The sequence below is a fragment of the Arvicanthis niloticus genome, chromosome X, assembly GCF_011762505.2.
Source record: "Arvicanthis niloticus isolate mArvNil1 chromosome X, mArvNil1.pat.X, whole genome shotgun sequence".
Lineage (NCBI taxonomy): Eukaryota > Metazoa > Chordata > Mammalia > Rodentia > Muridae > Arvicanthis > Arvicanthis niloticus.
The window spans coordinates 118,923,421-118,933,998 of NC_047679.1; the positions used below are offsets into that span (position 1 = coordinate 118,923,421).

Consider the following 10,578-nt stretch of genomic DNA (forward strand, 5'->3'; position numbering starts at 1 on the left):
TAATGCAAAAGATGTGAGGCATTAAGAGAGGAATGTAGATTCTAGTCTTCAAATCAAAGAGATTCTTTGTCTGGGGGAGAGAATAATCACAGGAAAGAAAAAGAAATAAAGAAAAAGAAATACAAAGTGAAATGAAACGAAGGGGGTCTAAATCTTGTGAGGTTTATATATAAAAATCATCACTATCCTGAAGAGAATTGATTCCATGCCTGCAATCTCAGCTAGTTGCCACTAGCGGTAAGCTCCTGGAAATAGAGGGATCAAAGTCTATGTTCTCACATTTAACTTATTCTCCTCAGGATAGGGAGGGTTTTCTGGGTCCAAATAACTCAGACCCAGAGATTTCAGTCAGTGCCTCAAACAAGGAGAAAACTCTAAGTGAGGACTGAGCTTTTCCACTCCACATATCCATAGCAATTCCTAGCAAATCCACAATTCCCAGCAATTCATCCACAGTCCTCTTTTGAAGGTAGAAGACAGGGTTAGTAGATCTGGTGTATTCTGACTTCTATTATGGGACTTTAAGGGAGATTTTTATCCCATAAAGTCAAACTCAGCTCAGCTGAGGGTGAAGTCTTAGACTAGCTAAGCATCAAGAAAGGAACACAAAAGAGAGAGGATCCTCTTTTCAGACAGAATGTGACAGTCCCTCTGTGCTCTGGCTGCCATCAAGTAGGCTCCAGGTTGAAACCTACACTGTTTTCTGAATTCCTTTCAGAGACTCTGAGGTTTATAGCTCACAGCAGGTGAAGGAGGTTATCTAGACTTGGCCAATCATGAACGGAATGCTACACTTTTGGACTAGATGCCTCTTTCAACACCAATGTAGAGTACCAAGTTCCCTGGGTCAGTGCAGTCATCCCTGGAGCCACCAAACCTGATAAGGATTGTAATCTTTCCTGAGTTCAGTGTCTGTAGTCCAGGGGATGTGAGGCTTTGTGACCCCATTGGACTCTGGTCTGCTCAGCAGTAAAATTGTCCTAGGTTTGTGAAATATTAAAGGAAGGACATTGTGTGAGGACTGAGCACCCCCCCACCCCCAACATTTCCTGGAAAATCAGGGCCACTAGTCCTTCTGTCTTAAGAGAGTTAACCCCTTCGAGCTTCTATAAGTACATAGAAAGCCTAAGGGAGAAGAAGCAATTTTGAGGGAACTTGGATGATACTTTGCCAGCAGGGAGATGAATAGTAGCCTTGGAAATATCAAGAAGAGGGCTCTATGAGACTGAGAGGACTCTGCAAAATGATTAGAGGCTTTGACCTCCTCTGAGGTTACAGAGGGTCTCAAGTCCTGTTTTTAAGAAAGTCTTCAGACAGACCGAGTAAGATATTGTTTCCAGGGTTTTGTTTTGGGAGGTTGAGGGAAGGGAAGCTTTTCTACATGGAGAAAGACTCTAGTTCTCAGAGGAGTGGGAGGAGACTGAAAGGATCAGGAGTTTGAAATTGCCTCACAGAAATACCGTGACTGGTGACTGCAGTACTATTTGCTAAAGTAGCACTACACAAATCTCCAGGCAAATTTTTGGTATAAACTCAGCTTCCCAGTTCTATGTCTGGAGTTGGAGGAAAATGAGACGTTCTAGGTAGTGACTGAACTAGATTGGCTCTAGTTTAGGCTTAAGATGAAGCCGTTTCTCTGCCTCATTTTCTGTGGGGAATGTGAAAGATGTTAGGCTGTTTTGAACCTGATTTGGGTCAGAGGTTACCCTGCCTAGATAGCCACTGAGAGGGAGGTCTTTAAGAGAGAGCTGGGAGGGACCACAGATGTACTTATAGGGGTAAACCAGTTCCGCCTGTTCAGGCGGTTCCCTGTGCTTTAGCCATTTTAGCTCTGTTCTCCATGCCTGAAATCTAAGGTAAGATTTTCTCTTTCTCGGCGGGGTCTGTGAGGGCCTGAAGGGAGAAGCTAGAGCCTCTTCTCTCACTCATAGGAATACTGAGTGAGAAGATCTGCCTTCCCGAGGAGTTGGTCTGGGAGCCTTTAGGTCAGGTTCTTCATCCAAGAATGTATTTCGATAAATTCTATTACAAGTTGTCTTAGAGTCCCAAAGAACAAAATCCACAACCTGAGTCTAGTGACAACTTTACTTCTGATCAGAAGGATGATGAATTCTCCCAGAAACAGTGGAACATGAACATCCAGCAGATAAGGCGCACGCCTTCTATCCCTAATGGGGGGATTTGGCTGTTCCTCATTTGATGAAATCCAACCTCACAGTCTATTCTTGCTTTGGTCCCTTTGAAAAGCAGCACGAAAAGGAAAGGAGAGAAGGTGGAGGGTTGCTGGCTGGAAAAGCATTCTGCTTTTGTTTGGTTGGTTTTCTCCTTATGGTTTATTTTAATGAGTAGGGAGGGGTGCTTTGCCTTCATGAATATCTATGGCCTGTGTATGTGTCTCATACCCATGGAGGACAAAAGAGAGATTCATATCTCCTGGGACTCGAGTTACAGACACTTGTGAACTGCCCTGGGGGTGCTGCAAATTCAGTCTGGGTCCTCTGGAAGAGCAGCCTGTGCTCTAAATTGCTGAGCTATTTCTCCAGCACAACATCTCTTTTTAACAAAGATGGAAAGCTGTTTTTACTGCCTAGCCAAATATTCCTGGGGCATGAAGGCAAGTAGGCCCAGAATGATGAGACTTCTCATAGAAGGGCATGTATTTGGGAATGAAAAATGGAAGTCTAGTTTGTGTGTTCAATGGGCAAGGAGGAGAGTTCTAGGTTTGTTGTCAAGTATTTGACAGAAAAGATGAAATGTAATTCTTTTTACAGCTCTGTGTTGGAAGCTGGAGGGACATGGGTGTTTTAGATGTGGAGCTGGACACCTGTTGGCAAATGTGGAGTTCTAGCACTCTCCATGGTTGAGGAGTTTCCCCACAGTAAGATAAGGGTCTTGGTCCCACAAGCAGAGTTAGTTTCTGAAGGAATCTCTGTTCCTAACCATGACTCACACTATTTTATTTCCCAAATTTTCATGTCTGGAGATGATGGAAGTATAACTTCTCTGGAGAGGGTTCGAGACTCAGGTTGCTAAGGGAAAAGGATTGGGAGATCTTGTGGATTTTCTAGATAAATCCTGGTTCTCATTTTCTTGAAGGAATGAATTCAGTGAAAAAAATAAGTATAGATCATTCAGATAGAAGTTTGTTTAGCAAAGGTAAACAAAGCAAACACTTGAAAGAGAGAAGGGAGTGGCTGCCCTAAAAGTCTGAGCTATTCTACCAAGTGTATGGAAGGACGTTTTCAAAAATTTCATCTGTGTTCATTGGGTATGTGGCTTGTCCCTAGGATGATTGACAGGGCCTCTCCTTTTAGGGAGTTTCCAGTCTGCTAGAAAGCATCTAGAAAATGGAGACAGGGTTAAAAGCATAAGAAAAGTGACAGAGCATTCTAAAGATGTTACTTCACAAGTGTGTGGAAATATTCTTGTACTTTCCTATTGGAGAAAGAAGCAGCATACAAACTCCACTTCAAAAAATGTTTAACCACAACAGTGCATTCCTTCAGGAGACACAATGATCAGCGTCCTGCTGCAGCTTTCTGCAGTTAATTCCTGCCTAAGTCCTTTTCTTCCCAGCATTGTCTAGAAGGCCTTGAAGGAGGCTTGGGAGAATTTTCTGTGTTCTTTGCCCCTAGAGATAGAATTGTACTGCCTGCGCCCTCCCAGGAAGCCATCCCCACCAGGCTGAAAGAAGGTGAAACAATGTATGATATCCTGTTTTCTGTCCTGATAGGCCAAGGGAATTGAGACTTTAGAGGAGGCAGCTAGAATTTGTTCCCGAAGAGGTAAAACTTGAATGAGAAATACGAACATTCCTCTCATCCACAGACATTACAGCAAATGTGTCTTTGCCTGCTTGCATATCTCTGGACTGTGTATATGTCTCATACACTTCCTGAAGGTGGGGGCTTCAGGCTACATCACAGTTCTAAATATTTTCCCCATGTTTCATTTCTGGAGTACAAGGAGAGGTAGGGCTTTTTGGTAGAAGACACTCCACTCTCTGATGATGCATATCTTTCTGTGTAAACTACTGAGTTTGAAGTGCAGACTTCTCCCCCCCCCCAAAAAAAAATAGTGGGAATCCTGATTCTGCTGTCTAAGAGATTACCTTAAGATGCTCTTTTTTTAGATCATGGTTCAGAATGCTTCTTTCCAGGAGTATCATGACCAGAGTCCACACAAGATGAGGATATGGGGATAGGTTGGACTTAGGACGGCTGGAAAGGAGTCCCAGATAAGACAAATATTCAAGTGAGGTAGGATTATCAGGGCACCAAGAGAAGACTGAGGGACATCCTTCTTCAAAAAGAATGGAGCTAACCCTGTCTACTCTGGCACTCATCTCTGGTACAGTATAGGCTGGTTAAACAGTATGCTATTTCTTAGATTCCATATTGATAGTCTGTGGTAATTGGCTTTTGGATTGTATAGTTCCAATTTTATAAACATTAAGGCAAAATAAATGGTGGATTAGCAGTTTTCCCTGTCTCCATAAGTATTAGGGCCTTTATTCCTATATTTCCAAGGAGTTTCCCTCTTTTCTAGAGGTTCAATATCAACTTTTGCATGTAAGAAATTGTTTCTCTGAATTCCATGTGGGGAATCCAAGGAAGATGAACATTTTTAGGTCAGCAAAGGAAGCTGTCCCAGCACTGGTACATATTGAGGAGAGACCTCCTAAAAAATGAATTGAGGATTGTGATGGAGCCTTGGAAACCTCCTACTCCTCCATGTGTATAGCAGTTTGGGCCTTGCCTTTCCCAGAATTTATACCAGGAAGCATCCAGAGTGGGTAAACTGAGGGTGGAGAATTGTTTGGCAGAGGTAGTGAGCCCCATTCATTTTGGGAGAGTCCTAGCCTTAAGGGTTAGGGTCCTGGAAGGAAATTCCCCAACCAGTACAGAAACCGATGACTGTGATCCTTAACTCCGTTGTTTCCTGGGAATTACTAGACAAGGTTGCAGCTCTAAACATTGTTTCTATAAATTCAATGTCAGGAGTTTGTGGGATCTGAGGCTTTGGGGACGGGGAGAACTCAGGAAAGTCCTAATCTGGGTGGGGAGACCTTGAAGGGCAGATGGGAGCCTGCCCACCCTTACAGAAATAATAGGCTTTAGTCCTCTTTGACTAGATTGTGGCTCTGGGAATATCTAGGCAAGGTTGCAAGTCTAAACATTGTTTCCACAACTTCAGTATCAGGACTATGGGACTTGAGGTTTTTTAGAAGAGCCTAAAAAACTGGTTCAGGACCAGGCTCGGCCTTGAATGGGAGGAGCCTCAAAGAACAGCAGGGCTTTGCCTTTCCCTACAAAAAGAGGTGTGGCCAAACTCGCTTGCTCAGACTTTTGCCCCAGAGGCTTCCAGTCTGTTCCAGCTTGGTGGCTGCTACCTGGAGCTCTCTGTCCGAAGTCTAAGAAAGGTAAGGCCTTTTGTGAGATAGCATTGGGATTAGCGGAGTATAAGTTTCAACCTCAGGAACTATTGAAGAGAGAGCTGTGAGGGTGAAATAAGTTAAGGGAGGACTGGACTCTTGCATATAGGGGTCTGTACAATATTTATCTAAGGTTCGATCCAGAAAGGTAAGTTGTATGTACTTTCCAGCTTTCATGTGGGATACTGAAAGCATTAAGGCATTGAGAGTGGGCTGAACTAGGTTAGGCAGGCATAAGTTCAAGTCTGAGCAAATATAAAAGATAAGGGCCTTGGAAGGACACTGGTGGAGAATTGGGAGACTTGTTTTCCAGCAGACATAATAGGGGTATATGAATCCTTCTATTGTTGAAAGGCTTTTAGGTGGGGAGCTAAACTCAGCTCATTATAGGAATAGTCCCAGCCTTGAGTGGAAAGATGCTAAAGTATAATGGGAGCCTTTTCGTCCCTCAGAAAGGCATATGCAGTCTTAGTTGCTGATGTGGAAGCTCTAGGAACATCCAGGGCAAATGGGTTCATGTTCTTTGTTTCTACCTTTCATGCCGAGTTCATTCAAGATGAGGCTTCAGGGGAGGTGGCTGGACTCTGGTGCCAGGGGAGCAGTTTTAATTATAGGAAACATGAAGGTAGCAATGTGAGGATTTGGGGCCTACCCCTTTCTCACAGTTAGAGAGAGGCTGTCCTACTTTCTCAAACAGCATTCATTCCAGGGAAGCTTCAGTCATTCCAAGGATTCTACTTTTTCTAGTGTTTTGTAAGTTTAGGAGGGTGAGGCTTTTGTGGAAGGGCTGGACTCTTACTATCATCTATAAGAATGTGAGCTTTCAAAAATAGCGAAAATAGGACCTTGAGAGAGCAGTTTGTCACCCTCTCCCTATAGAAATTGGGATGAATCCTCAGTGCTGCTTATCCAGGCAATTTCTTAAGTAGGCTCTAGGCCGTGTTGCAGTACAAGGCATTTTGCTACCATGGAGTAAAGGTCAGAGAATAAGAGAGGTAAGTACTTGACATAGGATATTGACATTGTTTTTTTTTTCATTTTAATTCATGCATGGAGAAAATCAGGGTCAGTCTCTAGGGAGGACTGAGAGGACTGAGGAACACTGAAGAGTCTGCCACTATCTTCCTTAGCACTGTGTGACTTCAGGCAGGCTGAGCAATAGAACACTTCTGTTTTTCTGTGCTGAGAAGCTAAGAAAGTTGGATCTTTTCAACAGTACTGGCCACCTGGCAGTATATGTAGGAGTTCCAGTGTTGGGGGACATGACTCAGGAAAGAGAGTTTTTCCTTCTCTTATAAAAATAGTAGGGGAATAGCTTTGTTTGCTAAGGTAATTGATATAGATCATTAAAGGAAAAAACCCAAATGAGGCTTATGAAGACTCTAAAAGAAGAGGAGGAGGATGCTTTGGGAAGTGTGAGACTCTACTTTTACCCTTCAGAAATTAGTAGTGCTGGTCCTGCTTTATCAGGCAGCCTTACCAATTACACTGAGACCAGGCATCGAGCAGCAACACATGTAAAACATAATTTCATGCTGAGACTTCAAGAGAGCTCTGCTCTATTAGAAGAAGGCTGTATTTTAAAACTGTGGGAGGGATTCTCTGCCTTAGAAAATATCTAAGAGACTGCCCCAGTGATAGATAACTAGGAACATTCTGACATAGAGTCCTCTCATAGATACTTTGTAAACTTGGCACTCTTCTGCTTCGAATCACACTCTAGTCTCTTCACAGAAGTTCGCCCAAATTGAAATCATTGAAGTCACATGGACCTCTCTCTGTCTGGAGCACACAGGCAGTTAGGCAGAAAGGAAGATCAGTTTCATTACGTTTATGGAGGATGAAAATGATCCTAACTAATGCTGTCAGTCCTTTCTCAGGGCATGATTATATTCATTCTCTAAAGCTGGAATTCCTCCTTTACACAGTGTAGTCTAGCACCCTCTTAAGAGTCTCATTACCTCAAGAATATGTAACAGTTCCAAATTACCTGGGACATCCCAGGGCAACTGTCTGGAGAGTTAGGAATGCCTTACTTCAATTCTGTTATAGTAGAGAAGACTTGTAGTTCTTAGGGCAAAGCTTAACCAATATCTTACCTCCTCACTGTCGTCTGTATTCTCAGGAAGTAAACATCTTCATCAGAAGAGAAAGCTGTCTGGGGAAAAAGGAATAGCAGATCACCAGAGGGGAAAATCTGCCCGGAGTTCATCAGGTAAGAATCCTGAATCAGGAATGAGGACACAGTCCCCATTCTTTTTTGCAGGACAGAAGGCATGCTAAGCTCAACTATGGCTTGCTTTCATCTCTTGGAGGAACTGTGTACATGGTCAAATGTGCTTCTTGCCCTATCTTTTTGATCAAAGAGTTGAGTGATAAACCTGAGGGAGTGGACCAGAAAACAAAAAACAGAGGGAGAAATATAAAAATTATGATTATAAAGAGGAAAGGGGGAGATGGGTGTAAGGGGAGGTACTGTGTGAGGAAGGGGACCAGGTGGAGGAGGGGGTTGTGATCAGGATCTAAAGGAAATGAATGAATGAATGAATTAATATAAAAAAGGTGTCTCTAGCCTAGGAGCTCAGTGATCCCTGTATTTAGGCTAGCACTTCCTGCCATTCAGTTTAGCCTGATATTGTTGGAAATTGTGCTCCATCACATTTGCTTCATTGTTTCAGAAATGTTTAGATCTGTCCTGCAAATGTGACCTCAGTCTGTCAGATAGATATAATCCATCCCTTCTTAGGATAAACGTGAACACAGAATGGAGCTTTCACCCTAAAGGAGTCCTAAGTGTGGTACATACATGAATATACACAAACATTATGCTGTAGAACACAGGGACTCCAAGCCTGACTTCCTGAAGTCAGACTCAACCATCTGGCTAAACCCTAAGAACATTTGTCATGTTTTTCTATAGGTTTCTAAAGGACAAGCCAGGTAGAAGGCTGCAGAACTCTGAGGATATTCCATATCACCTGGTGAAAACCGGTAAGTTGCATTTTGTCTGAGACTTCAGAGCATATATTGGCCTTTGAGGATGCTCACTCTGTTGTTTTCTTCCTCCTTTCACCTGTGGAATCTCATCACTGTCAGTCCTGTTTTATAGTTTTGTTTTCTGTCTCCAGAAAGTGAAATAATGTCTCGCTACGGAAAACAACCACGCCTCAGCCTGGAAGAAGGTGTAAACTTCCAGAATCCAACTGAAACAGATGAAGTGGTGTTCCCAGTAGTTCCCACACCTGAGACAGAGGAGAGAGAGGGAGAGGAGGAGGTCCAAAAGGAAGAAGAAGATAGCAACAAGCAGGAGGAGGAAGATAACAGTGAGAAGGAAGAAGATGAAGAAAAGGAGGAAGAAGAGGAAAAGGAAGAGTCTGATGATGAAGTGAATGAGGAAGATGAGACCGGAGAGGAAGAAGACATAACTTCCATCATTTTGTCATCTTCTAATGTCTCTTCACCTGCTTTCTCCCCTCCTTCTCCTTCTTCCTCCTCGTCTTCCTCCTCGTCTTCCTTCTTTTCTCTATTTCAGAGCAACCTGGTGGAGAATGAGGGCTTTGCTCTTGGGATGCTAGGCATTTTTCAGAATGCTCAGAGCTTCTTCCCCTCACCTACTTTAGGGGGAAATTTGGATGAAGCAGTTGGCCACCAGGAAGCGAGTTCAGGTGTCATCCTGTCTCCAGAAGACCCTGACTCCTTGCTCAATGCTGTAATACAAGAAAAGGCTACTGATTTGGTGTTTCTTTTCATTTGCAAATATAGAATGAAGGAACCCATCACATTAACTGAAATCAATGAGGTTGTCACTAAAGAGTATGAGAACCATTTTCCTGTCATTTTCATTGAAGCATCTAAATGCTTGGAGATGACCTTTGGGATTGATATAAAGGAAAGTGATCTTGTAAGCAGTGCTTATGTCTTTGTCAACTCACTGAACCTCACCTATGAGGATATGCCGAGTGACAGTGATAGGCTGCCTAGAAATGCTTTTCTGATAGTTATTCTGGGTGTAATATTCATAGAAGGGAACTGTGCTTCTGAAGAAAGAATCTGGGAGTTTTTGAAACTAGTGGGAGTGTATGATGGGGAAGAGCACTTTATTTGTGGGGATCCCAGGGAGTTCCTCACCATACATCTAGTGCAGCAAAATTACCTGGAGTATCGGGAGGTGCCTAATAGCCAACCTCCATGCTTTGAGTTCCTGTGGGGTCCAAGGGCCTATGCTGAAACTACCAAGATGAAAGTTTTGGAATTCTTGGCAAAGATGAATGGGTGTGACCCAACTGATTTCTCAATCTGGTATGAAGAGGCTCTGAGAGATGAGGAAGAAAGGGCCTTGGCCTTAAATGACTCGGAAAATGGAAGCCCAAATGCGTGGTTTTTAGAGCGCTGATCACTGGTTTTTCATACCCATTGTGAGGGATCCCTTTTGCCATGGATTCCCTTTAATTTTGAATAAAGCAGTCATGGAAAATCAAACTTAGGCTTAGTAGTACAGTGTCACTCTGCTAATTGAGGTTTCCTTAACTATTTCATTTGGGGTTAATGTTAAAGAGAAATGTTAATGTTAAGAGAAAGTGTATTACCTCTAAACTCTATGACTGAAACTAATAACACAATTTTTACTGTTTCTTCAAAAAATAGTGGAAACATTATATAATGTCAAATTTTGTTGCTTTAATCCTTTTAGTCTATTCTGTAAAATTAAAATGTACTATGCATTTCTTTTCCAGACTCTTGTAAGAAAATAAGATATAATAACAAATCTTAATAAAGACTGCTCACTCATTCATTCACCAAATCTTTTCTGTTTGGAAAACATATTGGGGTCAGGTACATAGAAAAGCAGGCATTTCCTTGCAGAAGGAATCACAGAGTCTGGGACTAGTTATCATACAAGGAAAATGGTTAAATATGTGTCAAGACAGAAAGAACAAGTTGAAAGAAGGAACAATTGAGGAGGTGAGATTCCAGTTATCAGAAGTTACGTGCAACCATTTAGAGGCAGAATGGCAGAATTTTTGCACTTTGGGTAATTAAATGTTTTGGAGTATAATTTACATTAAGCCATGAAAGGTATTACAAGTCACAGGCTCAGTTAAAAAATGTAAAACAAAACAAAAACAAATGAACAACAGTAACAA

The 10,578-nt window shown here is 42.4% G+C and overlaps 1 protein-coding gene across 2 annotated transcripts; it reads left to right on the forward strand.

Moving 5' to 3' along the window:
- Positions 1 to 1,809: 1,809 nt before the first annotated feature.
- LOC117695309 (melanoma-associated antigen 10-like) lies at positions 1,810 to 10,232 on the forward strand. 2 transcript variants are annotated; one of them, XM_034486164.2, is made up of 4 exons: positions 1,810 to 1,856; positions 7,560 to 7,649; positions 8,355 to 8,425; positions 8,563 to 10,121. In XM_034486164.2, exon 4 carries the CDS (start codon positions 8,574 to 8,576, stop codon positions 9,825 to 9,827), a length of 1,254 nt encoding a protein of 417 aa, XP_034342055.1. In that variant the 5' UTR covers positions 1,810 to 1,856; positions 7,560 to 7,649; positions 8,355 to 8,425; positions 8,563 to 8,573; the 3' UTR covers positions 9,828 to 10,121. The 2 variants fall into 2 exon arrangements, with proteins under 2 accessions (XP_034342055.1, XP_034342054.1); XM_034486163.1 differs by lacking the exon at positions 1,810 to 1,856 and adding an exon at positions 5,255 to 5,422 and having other exon boundaries at positions 8,563 to 10,232.
- The last annotated feature ends 346 nt before the right edge of the window (positions 10,233 to 10,578 follow it).

Excerpts from the sequence above, each read along its gene's own strand:
- LOC117695309 (XM_034486164.2), top strand. The coding sequence starts at position 8,574 with ATGTCTCGCTACGGAAAACAACCACGCCTCAGCCTGGAAGAAGGTGTA.